Source organism: Symphodus melops (genome assembly GCF_947650265.1).
Source record: "Symphodus melops genome assembly, chromosome: 23".
Classification (NCBI taxonomy): domain Eukaryota; kingdom Metazoa; phylum Chordata; class Actinopteri; order Labriformes; family Labridae; genus Symphodus; species Symphodus melops.
The window spans coordinates 514,747-532,949 of record NC_136713.1 but is presented as its reverse complement, the minus strand read 5'-3'; the positions used below and the strand labels follow the sequence as shown (position 1 = coordinate 532,949).

General features: G+C 47.2%; 4 protein-coding genes and 1 long non-coding RNA gene across 6 annotated transcripts; 2 read left to right on the top strand and 3 right to left on the bottom strand.

Moving 5' to 3' along the window:
- The first annotated feature begins 80 nt into the window (after positions 1-80).
- On the top strand, positions 81-1,995 carry LOC306818458. Its single transcript, XR_013778196.1, has 2 exons — positions 81-1,208; positions 1,241-1,995. It is a non-coding gene; the product is annotated as an uncharacterized lncRNA (long non-coding RNA).
- Positions 1,996-2,144: 149 nt separating this feature from the next.
- atg3 (autophagy related 3) lies at positions 2,145-6,082 on the bottom strand. The gene is made up of 13 exons (XM_079336054.1): positions 5,822-6,082; positions 5,564-5,605; positions 4,759-4,808; positions 4,583-4,653; positions 4,340-4,447; positions 4,051-4,103; positions 3,878-3,959; positions 3,749-3,783; positions 3,506-3,658; positions 3,108-3,235; positions 2,955-3,023; positions 2,357-2,733; positions 2,145-2,264 (listed from the first exon to the last, which is right to left on the bottom strand). The coding sequence occupies exons 1-12, from the start codon at positions 5,891-5,893 to the stop codon at positions 2,652-2,654; spliced, it is 945 nt and encodes a 314-aa protein (XP_079192180.1). The 5' UTR covers positions 5,894-6,082; the 3' UTR covers positions 2,145-2,264; positions 2,357-2,651.
- Positions 6,083-6,202: 120 nt separating this feature from the next.
- Positions 6,203-9,824, top strand: cars2 (cysteinyl-tRNA synthetase 2, mitochondrial). The gene is made up of 15 exons (XM_079336051.1): positions 6,203-6,642; positions 6,932-6,982; positions 7,208-7,325; positions 7,425-7,496; positions 7,682-7,787; positions 7,868-7,948; positions 8,039-8,168; positions 8,246-8,379; positions 8,462-8,529; positions 8,618-8,684; positions 8,749-8,887; positions 8,964-9,087; positions 9,168-9,266; positions 9,368-9,580; positions 9,663-9,824. The coding sequence occupies exons 1-15, from the start codon at positions 6,437-6,439 to the stop codon at positions 9,729-9,731; spliced, it is 1,677 nt and encodes a 558-aa protein (XP_079192177.1). The 5' UTR covers positions 6,203-6,436; the 3' UTR covers positions 9,732-9,824.
- A 230-nt stretch (positions 9,825-10,054) lies between these two features.
- Positions 10,055-12,426, bottom strand: ddrgk1 (DDRGK domain containing 1). Of its 2 annotated transcripts, none has more exons than XM_079336053.1 (8): positions 12,205-12,426; positions 11,496-11,656; positions 11,294-11,392; positions 11,020-11,121; positions 10,824-10,946; positions 10,703-10,741; positions 10,510-10,615; positions 10,055-10,399 (listed from the first exon to the last, which is right to left on the bottom strand). In XM_079336053.1, the coding sequence occupies exons 1-8, from the start codon at positions 12,290-12,292 to the stop codon at positions 10,239-10,241; spliced, it is 879 nt and encodes a 292-aa protein (XP_079192179.1). In that variant the 5' UTR covers positions 12,293-12,426; the 3' UTR covers positions 10,055-10,238. The 2 variants fall into 2 exon arrangements, with proteins under 2 accessions (XP_079192179.1, XP_079192178.1); XM_079336052.1 differs by having other exon boundaries at positions 11,294-11,415; positions 11,507-11,656; positions 12,205-12,425.
- Positions 12,427-12,775: 349 nt separating this feature from the next.
- On the bottom strand, positions 12,776-16,641 carry ccdc14 (coiled-coil domain containing 14). The gene is made up of 11 exons (XM_079336508.1): positions 16,185-16,641; positions 15,527-15,582; positions 15,354-15,429; positions 15,131-15,203; positions 14,857-14,961; positions 14,328-14,753; positions 14,074-14,218; positions 13,880-13,965; positions 13,655-13,798; positions 13,438-13,540; positions 12,776-13,307 (listed from the first exon to the last, which is right to left on the bottom strand). The coding sequence occupies exons 1-11, from the start codon at positions 16,206-16,208 to the stop codon at positions 12,851-12,853; spliced, it is 1,695 nt and encodes a 564-aa protein (XP_079192634.1). The 5' UTR covers positions 16,209-16,641; the 3' UTR covers positions 12,776-12,850.
- Positions 16,642-18,203: the final 1,562 nt, after the last annotated feature.

The following is an 18,203-nucleotide window of genomic DNA, read 5'->3' as shown; positions in this document are numbered from 1 at the left end:
AATAAAGAATAATAGAAACATTTCGATTACATTTTAGTAAATTAAATAGTTATTAATAAAATAATATAAAAACAGGTTTACAGGTTCTGGCAACCAGGTGAAATCCTTAGAGGAAGCGGCAAAATAAAACAGGAAACAACACTGATGCAACACTTTTTATTTATGAATCTTTAAATTGTCAAAGTGTCACCAGCCAACATCAGAGCAAGTGGTCGAGTGAGTATTTTATTCAGGATAACAAAGCGAGTATCACTGTAGCAGGTATATAATTCAGTTTAAGGAGTACTGTCAGAAACATGTCGCTGTGTGAGGCAAACAGAAACACCATCCAAACAACACAGAGCAGAACTTCACTGAAGGATTTATTGAAAAGCTTGTGACGATAAGTTTGTTTTTGCTGCACAATCAAGCTCACAGCCGACCTTCACACAGGGCGTTTAGATACGACAGGAGGCGGAGACAAATGAAAGCTCGAGGTCGTGACAGAAGCTGCAGATGTAAACATGAGAGGACGAGTAAACGGGGCGCACGTCAGAACATTCAGAGAAGAAAGCATTAAGACAAACCGGCATGAGGAGCTGATTTACATCAACAACGAGGCTCAGCCTGCAAAGTGCATCAATGAGAACCACCACAGTGACGCAGAGCAGCAATATCAATACTCAAGAAGCTTTGGGAGACACGATGGAGACTTTTCAGAGAGTGGACACATCTGATTTATCATGAAAAAGTGATTCTGACGAGACGTGGACGTGCTGAAACTAAAGGAGTTAAAGGTTGGGCATGCTCATTATTTTGATTTGACGTCCCAAATCTTCTTCTTCTTTGTTTTTTATAAAGATGAGTGTCAGTACGGATTCATTGTCATTAATATGTCAAGCTGGATCGTCCTGATACCAGGCGATATCGATACCCGTCTGAATACTACAGCAGTTTCCTTTTATCGAACTTCCTGCACACTGTCAAAACTGCTCAAACAGACACTGAAACATTTCCAGTGACTCTGAGCAGTTGAGACAACATGCAGAAGGAGTTTTTGTGCAGCTGAACAATTCTCCTGTGCGCCGATATTGTATTTTTTTGAAGTTTTGGTACTTTCTGATAGTGTAAAGGGTTGCACGATGGCGCTCTAGGGCAGTGCTTAGCGCTGTTTCCTCACAATAAGAAGGTTCCTGGTTCAAATCCCTTGTCAGAGTGGGAGTGTGCATGTTCTCCTGGTGCATGCGTGGTGCGCTCACAGTCCAAACACAGGCTCGTCAGGCTACCTGCTGACTCTGAATGGGAGTGTGGCTGCTTGAGTGGTGTCGCTGGATCAAGGAAGTGTCGGTGATACATTTCTGCGGTGTGTTCGATGTCTCAGAAAGGTCGACGTGGACGAGTGAACGTGGCCGAGGAGTTAGAGGCTAAAGAGCACGACCGTTTCTTCGGAGTCGTCGGAGACGTAAAGAAACTCTACGAGAGAGAAAACATTTGGACTTACATTCATCAAAAACAAAAGAAAGAGATGCACGTCGTTTACGGCTGTGTTTGCTGCCCCCTGGTGGCCAAAAAAGTATGCAGCTTTAACGTGCGTCTATCCATGTGATAACTGTTCCTATGAGACGTTTGATTGAATGAAACTACGTGGAGGCTGATTACTCGTTTAGATATGCAGAGTGGAATGAGCTGAGTTTTTTGTTACAGAAATGAAATCTTCATAACGGGAGCATCGTGAGGCCGACGAGACGACTTTAAAAAGCTGCAGAGAGACATGAGAGGAGGAGTCTGACGTTTAGGATACAGCCCGCTGAGTCAGACGGGAAATCACAGCTGCGTTCAGAGAGATGTTTCGCACACAGACTGGAAGAAGTGGGAAAAACTTAAAGCCTACTTCGTCGCAGCCCCAACTTAGCAGAAGGGTTTTTTTTTTTTTGTTTTTTTTTAACATTTTATGTTTTCCACAGGAGAAACTCAAAGATGCAATTAGAAAATAAAACGGCTCGGAGAAGCTAGAAAGACAGAAAACACTCATCTGAGTTCTGTACGACTGAGCGTTAGAGCCAAATTAAAGGTCACGTCTCCTCCTCTTCTTCAGGTGAAATCAGTGTCCTCGCTCCTCTTCATCATGTGTGTGAAGTGTGTTGTTGTAAATCCACTCTGATCCTGTATCTGATCATGTCTATAAACCCCTCTATTTCAGCCCTGCTCAGAACAGGCTGTTTCTGTGTCTGTAGCTTTAAATATGTAAATGAGCTGTGTCTGACCACGCCCCCTCTCTGGAAGGGCTCGGGTGTACGCGGTGCTTTCTCGCTCCATGTCCTATTGTTGTGATGATGTGAATAACGTCATAACAAGTTAAGAGGACGAAAGATGGAACTGAACTTTATCGTAATAAGTAACTTCATCTTTTTTATTTATCTTAAATAATTTACAGTTCAGACTCCAGCTGTAATCTTTTCTTCTTTAATGTGGCTCTAACACTCGGCCGTGCTCCTGGACGCACACACACACACACGTTAAAGTCTAAATATGATCCGACTCGTGCGACCCCCCCGACCTGTATCCTCATGAGAACATCAGACTCCTTCAACATTCCTCGCGTCCTGCAGAGTCGCACAGAGCAAATCTCAGAGAGAGGCAGAAGAGAGCCGATCCTTCCCGCGTTCACGGAGCTACATGGTGAAGTTCCGCGTGTAGTCGTACTCTATTGTGGGAATGACGGCCTGGACGAACTTGAGGAAAATGAGAAGATACCTGAAAGCAGAGAGTCAAGGACGACAGCAGAGAGCGTGGTGAGAAGAGAAACCACAGAGGACAGGCCACGCCCCCTGCCCAAAAACATCTAGTGTACAGTAGCTTAACATGCTTATCAGACCAGAAGGGGCGGAGCCTGTGGAAATCGGATCCTAAATGGAGGCTTGTGTTGCGACCAGCTGCTTTTTTTGAAAAGTGAATTTGTCTCCATGAAAGGATACATGTGCACTCCCAGCTCTCCTCCTCCTTCCGCCACAGTCTCGATGATCTTCTTCATCACTTCAGCGTGTCTGGAAGGAAACACCAGATCAGCAAGAGGCTCTTCTGAACGCACACTTCCTGTAAGACGTGCATGTTACATATCTGAGCCTCACCTGCAGGGGTGGACGGAGCACATGGCGGGCGGAGGCAGGTGCGGGTGGTTCTCGATGGTGACCGTCTTCTTCACGTGGTCCTGGCTGATGTCCTCGTACATCTGCTCTACAGTCAGTGGTTGTCTGTCCTGGAGAAAAGACAACAGCTCATAGTGTCTCCGGATCAAAGTGTGTCCCACCCACCTACCCGAGCTAAAAAGCCTCTGCATGTTTCTAATCAGCTCCAGCAGCAGGAAGCTGCTCAAACTAGGATCAATGTTGGAGATGCTTTTGAACAAATGACTGCAGTACCCGTTTTAAACACTAGGGGTCAGAGCTACACACTGCTCCTTTAAAAGATGTGAGATATATTGTGAGGGATGTAGGTCTACATGATGACGTGTCAGAGGTGAACATACTTCGTCGTATCCAAACAGCCAGAGTCGAGGGGTCTGGTAGTATTTATCATACGTGATGTACAGGTCGTATGTTCTCGTCTGCAGGATGGCGTCTTCGCTCCCCAGCTCTGCTTTGGCTTTAGTGTCTACCATCTTAGTGGTGTCCAGGGTGGCCTGCACAGACGTGAGAGGTGAGAGGTGAGCGGAGGATTAACACTGATGAGCTTTTTTTTTTTGGACACTGGATGGATCTGATCCGTCTACCTCGTCCGTTTCCAACATGCCGCTCTCTTCGTATTCTGCGAAACACAGCGACAAAACAAAAACATGAGCTGCGGTGAAACCGACTGAACCACCTCGTGCTTTCTCCTCTGGCAGGGCGTGAGGGAGTACCTTCCATATCTGCCGCTTCCTCGTCTTCGTCGTCTTCGCCGTCGTCGCAGCTCGCCGCAGACGTGGCGTTCATGTTCTTGTCCTGCAGGAGATTAGCATTAAGAGCTGCGTGATATCAAACATCCTTCCTGTGTGTTCATCAGAACAAAGCAGAAGATATGGACGATGCAAACCTTGTTGTTGTCCAGAGAAATGTCTCGTACGGCGTCTGTGACTCCCAACATGGCTGCAGAAAGGCGACACGAGGACACGAGTCAGATCTGATCAGAGACCGATGTAAACAAACGAGCATGCATTCAAGCCGACAGAGAGCATTTCACTCAGTGAGTCTTTAGCGGCCCGCCACCCGACGCCCCTGACCACGTGGGGGGGGGGGGTTCGAACGCCGGCGGTGTCACTAAAGACCTCAAAAGTCGACGAGGTTCGATGGAACGTGTTCCCTTTAAGACGAGCGTCTCCAACCTGAGTTGTGGTAGGTGTCCACCCAGCCTCCGTCCCCGTCGTCCTCCTCTATGATGGCCTCCAGCTCGTCTGAGTACTCCATCTGTTTACAGCGCTTGTAGCAGGGGACTGCGCGGGACACACACACGACAAACAAGCAAGTGTGTGTGTGTGTGTGTGTGTGTGTGAAAACAGCTTCAGTGGAGAACAATGAAGACAGTGATTCACCTCCTGAACAGCCGTGTCCACTTTAAATAGTCTTACCGTTACGTGTCAGGAGGAACTGTTTGTCCTGCGGCAGATACGGCTTCACCTTCACTTCCTCTCCAGAAGCCCTGAACGCGACATGATGAGAAACCACATGCTGAGGGTCCTCCACACCCTGGGACTCTTACTCTCACATCATCGTTCAACATTAAGCTGCAGGTCAACACACTCACCATTTCCATGTTGGACAATGATGAACCAGGTGATCTCCAGCTGCAACAAACTGAAGGAAAAAAAAAAACGGATTGATGTTGATCCAAAGGATTTATGAATATGTATATCAAGAGATTAAACCATATTAAAAGACGGTGATTAAAGCAGAGCGTGACCATTTGCACAACATAGAAACTCCACAAAGGAAGGGCGGGCTAGCGGTTAGCTCGCGCCCCATGTACCAAGTCCTTAAAGCAGGTTCGATTCCAGCCTGTGGTTTCTTCCCTGAAAGTCTCTCTCTCTCTCTCTCTCTCTCTCTCTGTCTCTCTCTCTCTCTCTCTCTGTCTCTCTCTCTCTCATATCAAACATTGGAACTGAGAAGTGAGATTTGGTTAATCAGCTTATTTTGAATGTTTTCCCGATTAAATGTTTTTAAAAAGTCAGGACAGAGGCGATGAAAGGCTGGAGAGTTTTCAGAGGTTTATTAAGGGGGATTTCACAACACCAGATTTTCAAACTTCCACATGTTTCTGATAAATGTCAAGTTCCCTATATTGGCTTATTTTATTGAGCATGTTGTAAAAAAAAAAATCCACTGGTACTCAGATGTTGCCAACAAAATTGTGCAATTGTGAAAGTGGGGATTCAATCCTCTCCTACACACTTAGAGTTTCTCATTAGGTAGGTTTATATTAGTTGTTATTATTAGTAGTATTATAAGTTAATACTGCAAAAACGGTCTTTTCTTACTGTTATATAAAAAACTGATAAATACAGACATAAAATAGAAAACAGTGATTTAATTTAGAGCTGACACGTTCTCACCTCCTCCGGTGTGATGACTCCAGTCTCTTTAAATTTAGATTCCTGTGATTAAAGGACAGAAAGTGATTTTAGAGAGACACCTGGACTTAAAGGTTTATTATTATAACACCTGTATAAAACGTGTTTATAATGACTGATATAGATCAGATAGAAACAGAATAAAAGGCGTCTCTCTGCATGACAGCTCTGATCATCTGTTGAAGGTGTGTCAGAGCTGGTCCCCCCCCCCCCCCACACTCACACACACACACAGTTTACCTTTAACACAGGTGTGAGGAACTCCGCCACGCCGAGCGCGGTGCCTTTCACCGAGTTGATCACGTTCTGCATCGTGTTAACGTCGTCCGGGACCAAAAACAGGAGCTTCTTCTTCTTCTTCTGCTGCTGCTGCTGCTGTCAAACAAAACAAACAAACAATTCTTATCCCCTCATAGCTGCTCCAGCGCTGTCACATCAAAGAGCTAATCACATGATACGACGACTCGACGCTTCCGGTATCACACTCTCGCGATAGGAGGGGGGAAGTAACGTGATTTGTAAAGTTCCCAATTAAAAGTCGTCGCTTGACTTTTTACGAATGAAGAGATTAAAGCTTGTATCTACTCGGCACTATGGTACATTTAATTCAGCATTAAAAAAAAAAGGTAAAGGTCAAAACATAATTTTAAGTTTTGAGTCAAAGACCAGTTGGTGGCAGTAATGTACTGCATCGCTGTTTACCAACCACCATAAATGTTAGAGACGAAGAAGAATAACACCAGAAGAAGAGGAAGAGGAGGACATGGGACACATGATAACATGAACTACAGCTCTGCTCTAAACTCAGACAGTCCAGAAGCTAGCGGTGCTAATGCTGCTCACTGAGGTGTCACTATGTGGCGTTACTCGGTGAGGTTGTTGCCATGGAGACCAGAGGTCCTGTCGGTCACATGCGGACGTCACGCGTCCTCCTCCTGTGTCGGCGGGTCGGGGAGGAAGTGGATCACACCTGCAGGGTTTGACTCGGGTTTGAAGACCTACAACAGCCTGACCAAACAGAAGGAGCCCCTCATCCTGGCTCGAGAGGGGGTCGCCACCTGGTAGGGACTACACCTGTCACACACCTGGAATATACAGCAGAGGTTCACACCTGTCACACACCTGTAATATACAGCAGAGGTTCATACCTGTCACACACCTGTAATATACAGCAGAGGTTCATACCTGTCACACACCTGTAATATACAGCAGAGGTTCATACCTGTAACACACCTGTAATATACAGCAGAGGTTCATACCTGTAACACACCTGTAATATACAGCAGAGGTTCATACCTGTAACACACCTGTAATATACAGCAGAGGTTCATACCTGTCTCCTTTTCTCAGGTACAGCTGTGGACCAACTGTATACGACCACGCCCACCTGGGTCATGCATGGTAAACACTTATTCACACTTCCTGTTTACTTTCATTGATGAGCTGTAATATTTCCGAGGAGCACCTGAAGGCAGCGTTTGTATCAACCAGGAACACGCTTCATTCGCTGGTTAAACGTACAGATGGTTGACCTCCGTCAGTCACATGTCGGACATCAAAGTGTCTCGTATGACGTCGTCCCTGAGAATCCCACGTGTCCAAAATGTGTCCATGTTGGTGTCTCAGCTCTTACGTCAGGTTCGACATCCTGCAGAGGATCCTGTCCAGGCTGTTTGGAATCACCGTCCTCCACGCCATGGTCATCACTGACATAGACGACAAAATCATCAAGAGAAGCTGGGAGGTGAGACCCCCCCCCCCCCACACACACACACACACACACACACACTTGTTTTATTTAAAGGGAGTTTGCAGAGACATTTCCTCCCTCCTTGTTTGACAGGAGAACGTTTCCCCAGCCGTCATCTCCACCATGTTTGAGGAGGAGTTCAAGAGGGACATGCTGTCCTTAAAGGTGAATTACTGATTGATTTTTTGTGCCTTTATTGTAGAGATAGGAGAGAGAGAGAAGATCTTCATTTTTAAAAACACGTTGACCTTCTTTCATTTCGTGGGCATACTTCACTTTGCTTGAGTTTGGAACGAGCCAATCAAAATGTCACTTCCTGGTTGCGATGTCTCCGTGTCCTTGTCTTCCAGGTGATCCCTCCTGCCGTCTACTTACGAGTCACGGAGAACGTGCAGCACATCGTGGCGTTCATCGAGCGGATCATCCAAAACGGAAACGCGTACGCCACCAAGGAAGGCGAGTATCGGACACGTCGTGATTCTAGTTTTCACACCTTGTGTTCTGCGTCGGGGTTAAACGTCTGTGTTCGGCTGCAGGCGACGTGTTCTTCGACATCCGCTCCATCGGCGATCGCTACGGAAAGTTCGGAGCAGCTGTGGACTCTCAGGGAGAAGCGGGTGAGCGCACACACACTGTTCTAGAAATAAAACGTCTAGAAGCTGGCTCCACATCACTGTCCTTAAGAATCTAAAGAGACGCTTCTCCAGGCAGCAGCAACAAACGGGACTCGAGGGATTTCGCTCTCTGGAAGCCGTCCAAACCTCAGGAGCCGTTCTGGGATTCTCCGTGGGGCCGAGGACGCCCGGGCTGGCACATTGAGTGCTCCACCATCGCCAGGTCTGTGTGTGTGTGTGTGTGTGTTAGTGGTTGGAGCATCCTGGTGTGTGAGCGCGTCGTCTGCTCGCTGTTCTCAGCTCGCTGTTCGGGAGTCAGCTGGACGTCCACTCGGGAGGCATCGACCTGGCGTTCCCTCACCACGAGAACGAGGTGGCTCAGAGCGAAGCCTACCATCGGTGCGAGCAGTGGGCCAACTACTTCCTCCACTCGGGTAAACAAACGCAAACAAGCTCCGCCTCTTTTCCCTCCGGCAGCGAATCGTTCCACGCCGTCTGAGCCTCTGCTGTTTTCAGGTCACTTACACCTCCGAGGCAGCGCAGAGAAAATGTCCAAGTCTTTAAAGAACTACATCACCATCAAGGTAAAGACCTCATCAACAGCTCAGTGTGATTCGTCGGCCATTTTGAAACACGACCTCCTGACTCGCTGCCTCTCTCGTCTCGTGTCAGGACTTCCTGAAGTCGCACTCGGCCGACGAGTTCCGGATGTTTTGTCTCCTGGCTAAATACAGATCAGGTAGGAGGCGTGGCGTTGGGTTTGAGGGGATGAAGGGCGTGTTGATGACTGTGTGTCTCTGCAGCCGTGGACTACAGCCACAGCAGCATGTCGGAGGCTCGCATCTCTCTGGAAACCATCGCCACCTTCGTCCGTCACGCTCAGGCGTACATGAAGGGTCAGCTGCAGTGTTCGCCCGTACACGAGGCCTCTCTGTGGGAAAGGTACTTCCTGTTTGATCCATCCGGTAAATCCATCCGGTTTCCGTTGATCCGAGGTGGGGTTTTTTTCTTCCTTCAGGTTGGCTGAGACTAAATCCAGCGTGCGGAGATTTCTGGCAGACGACTTCGACACGCCGCGGGCCGTCGGCGCTTTGATGAATCTGGTTCATCACGGAAACCGCCAACTGCAGCCGGTGTCGAAGGTCAATCATTGTTTTTTACACCTAGATATCGATTCGAGCTCCGAGGCTGTGAATGATGGGAAATGTGTTCTCCGATTCAGTCCGATGGAGTCGCTCGGAGCCCTGCGGTGTTCGCCGCCATGATCAGCTACATCCGTGATCTCCTGGACGTGTTTGGGATCGACCTGCAGCACGGGAAGGTCAGAGCTCTGACGACAGACACAAATGAAAAGGGTTTATTTATTTATTTTTTAGATTGTAAAATGTTTCCTCCCCTCTGCTCTGATGCCTTCACCTGCAGGACTCGGACTCAGAGAGCGGCGGCGGTCTGGAGGCCGTGGTGGAGCAGCTGACTCGATTCAGGAGCGAGGTCCGAGCGTTCGCACTCGCGCGTCAGGACGCCCCGACCGACGGATCCTCCAACAAAGCAGGACTTTACCCGGACAGGATCCCCCTCCTCAAATCCTGCGACACCCTGAGAAAGGACCTGGCGCCCCTGGGCGTGCTCATAAAGGTACGCCGCGTTCAAATCCCGCGAGACGCTTTCACCTTTTGACTTGAAACACGAGTTCACAAGAGCGACGTTTGTGTTTCAGGACAGAGGAGCCACGTCGACGTGGGAGATCACGACGCGGAAACAGAGAGAGGACGAAGCGGCCAGCTGAGATCCACCTCACCGCCAAAACAGACTCGATGAAAACTCCGAAACATGGAGACTCCTGACTGCTCCAAATCTCTCTCTAATAAACATGATTATTATTCTAAAGTGAAGATTTTAGTCTGCTTTAGTCTAGCTTAAAACTCTCATGATCAGCTGTTGATGTTGGCGTCTGCCTCTGGTCACTTCCTGTCAGCGCCTGTGCATCCAATCAGACTTAAAGCGGCGTTCCCTCCTCTCCACACCCTCGCTCGTGTCCTTCTTACCCAGCTCGATCGAAACCTCTGAGCAGAAAAACAACGGAGACGACAAATAGAGTCTGAACTCGGGTCAGTTCACAGAAGTTCATTTATTTTCTCCCCACAGGAGAGCGAAGCTGCTGCTTGTCCTGTTTTCATCAAAGACATTTACGCTGCTGCAGATCGATCAGGCCCGGAGCCTGAATAAATAAAACTAAATCCCCAGGTGATCGCAGAGTCCAGGTTCAACCTGCACACAGGTTGGATTGGTCCATCTAGGCGCTGCTGCGGCTCTCCGGCTGCAGGTTGATCAGAGAGTTGCTGGCCTGGGCGAGCTCTGTGATGGACACGCGTCCTCTCTGTCTGATGAAACGGGCCACCGAGTCCAGCTCCTCCGGGGTGATGGAGATGAACTTCCCTCTGTCGTCAATCACTCCTGCAGAATAAACAACGAGTGTCACACACCTGCTGAGCAATCTGGATCCATTTCTCTTAAACTAACACCAGGCCCGTCGGCACCCGTCTCATCAAAGCGACTCGTCTGACCTGTGAGCGATCCTTCAGCCAGCAGGTCCTGCAGCCTGTTGATGGCGTCCTGAGTCCTCATCCCGAAGTGAGACGCCAGGTCCTCGAGGAGAACCACCTTGGAGCTCTGCAGGACAGAGAGGAGACCCGGTTTGACACATCAGAGGGTTGTGTGTGTGTGAGTGTGTGTGTGTGTGTGTGTGTGTGCGCTCACCTCGATGTGCTGGATGAACTCCTGCAGCAGGTTACGTGACTGAGAGGAAACAACACAGACGCTGGTTACATATTTGACCATCAGTTAAAGTGAAAAGCTGAGATTGGAGCCGAGGTCGGACCTGGTCCTCCGTGAGCTGCTCCTCCTCTCCCTGCTCCTCGATGACGAAAGACGCTTTCAGTTTTAAGTACTCCTCCTCCTCACGTCGCTCCTGCTCCTCCTTAGCCCGACGCTCCTCCTCCTCCTGAATGCACACAGAGTCTCAGCACCTCCTCATTGAGAGTGTGTGTGTGCGTGTGTGTGTGTGTGTCAGTGACCTGTTTCCGCTCAATTAGTCGCTCTCTCTCATCCTCCTGCTGCCTCTCCTGCTCTCTGAGCTCCTGCATCCTCTTCCTCTCCTCCCTCTCCTCCATCTCCGCCTGAAATTAAACAACAACACCTCATAAACAACGATGACCGCGGACCTGAGACTGATCATGTTGGTCATTCGCATTTCAAGTTCAAAGGGCAGCGAGTTAAACATGATGGAGAGCTTGATCTAAAAGAACGTTATCTATTTGGAAACGCTGCACACACACATCCAGCTCTCACCTCTCTCTGGGCTTTCTTGGCCTGTTTCTCCTCCAGCTTCTTCTGCTTCTTGGCGCCCACTTTCTTCAGCTGCTCCACCTCTTCCTCCTCCTCCTCCTCCTCCTCCTCGTCATGTTCCTCCTCTGAAACAGAACAACACACTTGTGACCCCCTGACCCGTCGTCACGCCTCAAAGCTCCAGGTTGAGCTCGATGAAATCAACCCTCCTCTCACCCTGTTCTCCAGCGTCTCTCTGTGGTCGTCTGTTCGCCATGACTGCAGCGAGGTTTCTCCTCCTGCGCGGCATCCCGGCTCCTCTCTCCTCTGCGGCCCGCTGAGGAGGCCCCGCCGCCCGGATCACATTCCTCTGTTGCTCCTCATCAGCTGAGAGAAGACACAGCACTGTCTGAGTCCTTCACATTATCTTTGTCATCACCGCAGGAACTATAATAAGTATTTATAAACTTCAGGAGTTTTTGGTTTATTAAAAAGACTGAACTTTGTGCTCCTTTACATGAAGTCAAAATGATCATTCCCACCTCACTCAACCATCTTAAAGGGGTCAAAGTTCACACAGTTCCTCTGAGTGTGTAAAGGAATCTGTTTCACTCATCATTTGTCTCTTTATGTAAAATAAATATTGACAGAATCATCGTGAGTTCAGTTAAATTATTACATTCCCTACTTTTGGAAAGTAGATATATTCTTCGGTATTTTCGCTTTAACGCGGTGTGTCCCTCGGCAGCTTCCGTAGTTGTAACAGTTTGACAGCTAAAATTTTCTCAAATAAATCAAGTATTATGCACATTCACATCAACTCCTATAACTCCAGCTTAAACCCTTGTTTTTGTTATTCCCATAAAGTGTCCTGATAAATTCTCTTGCTAACAGTTAGCCTAGCTAACTTAAGCTAGGCTAACTGTCGCGTTTACCTTCCGGTGTCTTCTTCCGGATCTTCACGGCGACCACGATGAGCACGAGGAGGACAGCAGCAGCGACCAGATACAGCTCGATGTCCATGACTGTTCTGGAAATAAAGAATATCTCTTTAGACAACAAAACCGTGGGACACGTCAGGTAGCTTCCGTCTACTTCTTCTTCATGTGTTTATCGGATGTCTATGGGAGATTCTAGCGCCACCTACTGTTTCAGAGGATACATCACCACAACATGATAATACTTGAACTCCTGAGGGAAATTCAAATTTATTTAAAAGACATGCTTCTTACACACACAGGCCCGAGTCAGTGGAGTCTGTAGGGGCCCCGGGGCCCTTCAACCCACATTTACCTCCATCATGTCCCGACGCTTCCTCCTCCTCTTTCTTTTTTCTCTCCGAGACCGATAATTCCTCTTTATTCTTCTTGGTTGAATTTCATTGACAAACCTTGTTTTTTATCAATGCATGCAAGAAGAAACATTTTAATTGGGCCCCAATTGTTTTACTGAAAGAAATCAGAAAATTAAAAAAAAGTATAAAAACCAAGCAGACTGCAGGAAGGATCATTTTTAAAAAGCTTTATTCATAAATGTGATAAATTATTAAACAGTTTGAAATATAGAATGTAATACAGACGATCACCTCCTCATGTCCAGCTGAATCGTCTTCTGCAGACTGGCGATGCTCGCATCCAGAGCGGCTAAACCGTCTCTGAACGCAGCTTCGTCTCTGGTGTTAAAGGACGAGCCTGAAGGAACGCTCCAATCAGAGCTCAGAGATTCCCTGTCGCACAGAGAGGGGGCGGAGCTAAACAGCTGACGACGATGAGTCTCCGGCTGAAGCACGCCGGAGTGAGCAGACGAGTGTGCAGCTGAGACGTCAGGACGGGATGGTGGGTCTATGTCCGCAGACACACACGCCCGCTCGGTGTGTGCGGCGTGCTCCAGCTGATCCATAGACAGCAGGTAGTGAGCGATCCGGTCTGACGGGGGCGCTGCTGGGTCCTGTCTTAGCTGCTGTCGGCTGAAATGTTGATCTGACGTCCGAGTGTCGACGACTGGAGGACAAACGGAAGAATCCCGACTCTGCAGAATCCTGAAAGAGTTCAGATTGCGTCTCCAGTGAGTGTTTTCAAGGTTCAGATTACATTTTTCTAATCACTCATCGAGCGAAACACAAGCACACACACACACAGACACACACACACACACACACACACACACACCTGTTCAGGTTGTCTATCTCCTCCTGTCTTTCCTGAGCGACTGAAGCCAACTCGCTCTTCTCTCGCTCGCTCTCTAACAGCCTGCTTCTGGTGGCCTCCAGCTCTGCAGAGACACAAACACACGTACAGACGGTGTAACTCTACAGTGCATTATGCAAAAAGCTGCAGAGCTAACAATCCTCAGCAAAGTCTGTAAGACGTGTGAGTGAGTCCAAACCTGTCAGAAGCAGTTGATTTTTGTCCTGGCTCTCTCGGAGCCGGCTCTGTGTGTCCTGCAGGGCTTCCCGTAGTTCTGTGAGGTCACGCTGCAGCTCCTGCAGCTGAGACTGAGCGACGCCGAGCTCGTCCTGCAGAATCAAAACTGTGCAGAGAAACTAAGATGAGACATTTGTGACGCTGTTCAGTGCCGAGTGATTGACACACACGCGCGAGCAGTCGTCACCTTCTGAGTTACACAGAGTCTCCACGTTCACACGTTTCTCTGCTTCTTCTCTCTGCTTCAGCTGCTGCTGCAGAGTCCTCACACGCCTCCAAAAGACAAGACACGATTCATCCATGACGGCGGATTTTAAACAGTGGAGCCCTATGTGTGTGTGTGTGTGTGTGTGTGTGTGTGTGTGTGTGTGTGTGTGTTACCTGCGTAGCTGTGTGTTCTGGCTCTGCAGAGATGACAGCTCAGGCTCAGTCTGGACATCTGAACCTGCAGCATTCAACAGTGACGACAAGGAGGAGGAAGACACTGTCTGCTCCAGGCGGCTGAGCAAGATCTCTGCAGCACTACCTGCATAAACACACACACACACACACACACACTTACATTTACACAGAGCAGCAATCAATGCAAACTCTTCTCTGAGAGGGAGCGGGAGAAAGAACAACGTTGTGTTTACCTTGTCCTGCGATCACAGCTCGGAGTTCTTCCAGCAGACCCTGAGCTGTCCTCGCTTTCTCTCCCGTCTGTTTCCTGCAGCTGTGCGAGTCCTGCAGGGGGGCTTCGTCACCCTGTGCGTGCTCCAGCTGCATGTCGGGTGTCTTTAATGTGCGGGTGTCCGAGTTTTGGGGATCAACGTCTCTGACAGGGACAAGCTCGCCCCCCCCTCCATCCTTACAGGGAGAGTCTGGAGGTTCAGCAGCGGAGCAGGGGTCGGTCCTGGGCAGAGGAGGGGTTGTGGTGTGTGTGTTCGGTGGAGGAGTTGGAGAGGAGAGGTGAGGATGTTTCTGCAGCTTCACTCCCGAGTGTGCAGCTGGAACAGACGCAGACAGATGTGGCGTTTTGCCGCCTGCTGCACGCGGGACTGAGCGACAGATCCTCTGATCTGCAGGAAGAGGAGAACAACGACTGCAGAGTTCAATCAAAACACTAACATCTTATTAAACGTTTTGAATGAGTCAGCTCATCCTCTGGAAACACACACCTACCTGTCTGTAGGGCCACTCTCTTTGCGGTCTTCTTCTCCTGGGAGGGCGATGGTTTTGACTTGGCTCCTCCTCCTTTGAGCGCTCGGGGAACACCTGGCGAGGCCTCTAGAAATATCAACACACACAAGCACGACTTACTCTCTCTCTCTTTTAGCTTCTACTTGGATGAAGCTGAGATATTCTCCCTGTTGGGAGTTGTTATCATATTGTTCGCTTTGTTTGAAGCTTTATGCTGGTCTGACTTTATAACTGATGCTTATGAAACTCTCCTGACCGGTTTTATCAGCCTGAAGGATGCCGCTGAGCAAGGCAGCACATCGGTCCAGACCTTTGTGAAGAGTCGTGACCTGAGAGGACAGGAAACGACAACACTCACTTTAAATCACATCAATATCTGTTCAAATAATAAAATAAAGTTGAACATAACTCTTAAATCAGGACTGAGCTTTTCAGATCAAATTAAAATCACAACACTTCATCACTTCTCCTTTCATTACCTGGTCTTCAGAGTCCGTGGAGTACAGAGAGAAGGTCGGCTCAGGGCGAGGAGACGCCGCTTGATTTTGAGAAACTCTACAAACAGAATTCAGAGCAGGGTGTTAACAGAGACGTACAATGTGAAGCAGATGCAGTGCACAAGAAGGATGAGTGAAGGGGGGGCTGTTTTCACCGTCTCCTCGCCGGCTGCACTTTGACTCGTCCTGTCAGCCGTCCTGATGTCACCACCTGACGCACATCACAGTTACAAGAACATTATGAACACGTGTCTCATCCAAACAGTCAACGTCAACACACTGCATCTTTTAATCCTCAAATGATTAACAGAACTTCAAGAACTCTTGGGCAGAATTTCGGGGGCACATTTTAGCTTTCACGTCTTTATTTGCACAGAAAAGAAGAGGGAGGATATTTGTCAAAAAGAGGAACATACGTCACACACATTGTGATCATCTTGGTACTTTCTTTCCTCTGTCCTCTCTCTATGATAGAGTACCTATGATTTAAATTCGAAGCTGTGTTGGTTTGCCTTTTCTTACTTTCTTGCATAAACTCATTAATAAAGACATTTTAAGCCCATTAATTAAAACTATCTAAGTCAAGTCTTTGAGTTTGGGTAGGTGATTACTAGGTGTAAGGAGGGAGCTCTCTATCTTCTTAGACAGCCAATAAACAAATGTAATATATTCTTGTACTAAGTTTAACATTGATAGTGTGTCAGGTAAGCTAAAGTATTTAAATGAAGTGTGAGGAGGGCAGGTAAGTAAACACACTGAAAACATCCAACTACAGTTACACGTTGTTTAATATGTGACTGGAGTTCATCTCACCTTGCTTTTAGCCGTTCCTTTCATGGTTGATAACAGCTTTAATCACACGCCTGCCATTGTAGGACCACTTTATTAACTTCAGGGTTAGTTTCTAGCATCTTCTTCTCCGTGCACGGAGAGAGACTGTTGGCTGGGACGCGAGTTTGAAAGGTTTTTGAAAACGGAAGTACATAAGTGACCAATAACATGGCCGACTCAAGGCATGACCCGCCCCCTTCTACATTTCATTGGGTTATACCGGCCTCCAAGTCTGGGGAGGCTACGAACCAATCAGAGATCGAATCTGGCAGCCGCTCAAAACTATAATGGAGCTGTTTTACTTCTTTTTTCTTGATCAAATCAAAGTTTTTCTTAATTATAAAACATGAAGCTTAATTGATTCAAGTTTCAGTAATTATTTGTATTTATTTATTTTTTAAGTTTATATGTCCCGAAGCACGTTTAAAATCACTAAGCCCGACAGTTAGACTGTTTCAAATGTTCATAAATATGAAAAATATGGACCAGGTGGTCTATTTATTAGTAAATATTTGGTTATATTTTCAAGATGGTCTTTTTATTTATAGTTTTTGCAAAACATGTTCATCTTGGGTTTACTTCGCATAGTATTTGAATTGTGGTGCCTTCGGGTGCCGGTCGTAATTTCTCTTTCTCGAAGCTCATACACTTTAAAAACGAATGTTATTAAATCCAGAGTATCAAAAATAACAAAGAATGAACGGATAGGTTTTTATCTGAGTGATTTACTATTTTACAAACTAATAAATAACTACAGCTACACTTACTTCCCCCGTTGCTGTTTAAAATATATATATATATATATATTTTTTAGATTAGAAGTTTTTATTCATTTTCAAATTTTTTCCAACAGTGTACAATACAACAAGACAAACGTACCAGAAAATAAAATGACAAGGTTTTCAAATACATAAACACCTGCGCATGTACAATACATACAATTGCTCACACATATGCATACTGATGTACCTGCGCCTATACACGCACATCGAGAAAGCCAAACTACATAAAACACAACAAAAATGGCAGATAGTATGAGAATTAATAAAAAGTGAGAAAAAGCGATATCAAGCTTAAATGAATGTCAAGGTCCCTTGACAAATGAGATGTAATCCCCCCACTTGGCTCCAAATCTCTCAACTTGGTTCAGTAATCTAAAGGAGAGACGCTCATGAGCTGCCACAATGCCCAGCTGTGAGAACCACACCCTGACCGGTGGTAATGTTGTCGTCTTCCATTCTGTAACTATAAGTTTCCTTCCCAGCATGAGGGCTGTTTGTACCCACTCTGCTTGTGCAGAAGGGAGGGCTTTTAGAGGGAAAGGATCACCTAGGATACACAGGCTCGGGCAGAAGGGAATATTTACTTTGAGGATCAGTTTAAAGTTTTCATGAATAGCTGACCAAAATGTTTGTACCAGCGGGCAGGACCACAACATATGGAGGAGTGTACCAATACTCCTCCCACACCTCCAACAATCCGGGCTATCCCTCAATTTCACTCTATGCAGCCTAGAGGGCGACCAGTACACCCTGTTTAGTATTTTGAATTGTACCAGTCTAGTTCTAAGTTCTCGCGATGTTTTCTTACAATTCTTTAAAATACTGCTCCATTCTTCCTCTGTAAATGGCCGTCTAAGATCAGACTCCCAAGCCGACTTCAGGTTAGCGCTCTTGCCAGTAGTGCTTTTGAGTAATAAAGAGTAGTATTTGGAGGCCTCACGGCCTGTACCAAATATTTTTATTATGCCAGAGAGAATGTTGGAGCCAGGGGGGGCTGTTGAAGTGGAACCAAAGGTTTGAGAAAGGAGATGTCGTAATTGGAGGTACCTCCAGAACTGTTGCTGATGCAGGCCAAACTGCTGTGCTAGTGCTGTAAAAGATTTCAGTATGCCTCCCTCATATAGATCTCCTAGCACCAGAATACCTTTTTCCACCCATTGTCATTGTCAACCAGAGACTTGCAGACAAAAGTTTAAAATATTTTAATTGTATAATTAAA

Excerpts from the sequence above, each read along its gene's own strand:
- ddrgk1 (XM_079336052.1), bottom strand. The coding sequence starts at position 12,292 with ATGGACATCGAGCTGTATCTGGTCGCTGCTGCTGTCCTCCTCGTGCTC. Across the intron at positions 11,122-11,293 it reads CCAAGAAAGCCCAGAGAGAG|GCGGAGATGGAGGAGAGGGA; the intron begins GTGAGAGCTGGA and ends GTTTAATTTCAG. Across the intron at positions 10,400-10,509 it reads GGCTGAAGGATCGCTCACAG|GAGTGATTGACGACAGAGGG; the intron begins GTCAGACGAGTC and ends TTTATTCTGCAG.
- cars2 (XM_079336051.1), top strand. The coding sequence starts at position 6,437 with ATGTGGCGTTACTCGGTGAGGTTGTTGCCATGGAGACCAGAGGTCCTG. Across the intron at positions 6,643-6,931 it reads CGAGAGGGGGTCGCCACCTG|GTACAGCTGTGGACCAACTG; the intron begins GTAGGGACTACA and ends TCCTTTTCTCAG. Across the intron at positions 8,380-8,461 it reads CAACTACTTCCTCCACTCGG|GTCACTTACACCTCCGAGGC; the intron begins GTAAACAAACGC and ends TGCTGTTTTCAG.
- ccdc14 (XM_079336508.1), bottom strand. The coding sequence starts at position 16,208 with ATGAAAGGAACGGCTAAAAGCAAG. Across the intron at positions 15,583-16,184 it reads AAGGAACGGCTAAAAGCAAG|GTGGTGACATCAGGACGGCT; the intron begins GTGAGATGAACT and ends GATGTGCGTCAG. Across the intron at positions 13,966-14,073 it reads CAGAACACACAGCTACGCAG|GCGTGTGAGGACTCTGCAGC; the intron begins GTAACACACACA and ends TGTCTTTTGGAG.
- atg3 (XM_079336054.1), bottom strand. The coding sequence starts at position 5,893 with ATGCAGAACGTGATCAACTCGGTGAAAGGCACCGCGCTCGGCGTGGCG. Across the intron at positions 4,104-4,339 it reads GGACACCTACCACAACTCAG|CCATGTTGGGAGTCACAGAC; the intron begins GTTGGAGACGCT and ends GCCTTTCTGCAG. Across the intron at positions 3,236-3,505 it reads GGCTGTTTGGATACGACGAA|GACAGACAACCACTGACTGT; the intron begins GTATGTTCACCT and ends TCTTTTCTCCAG.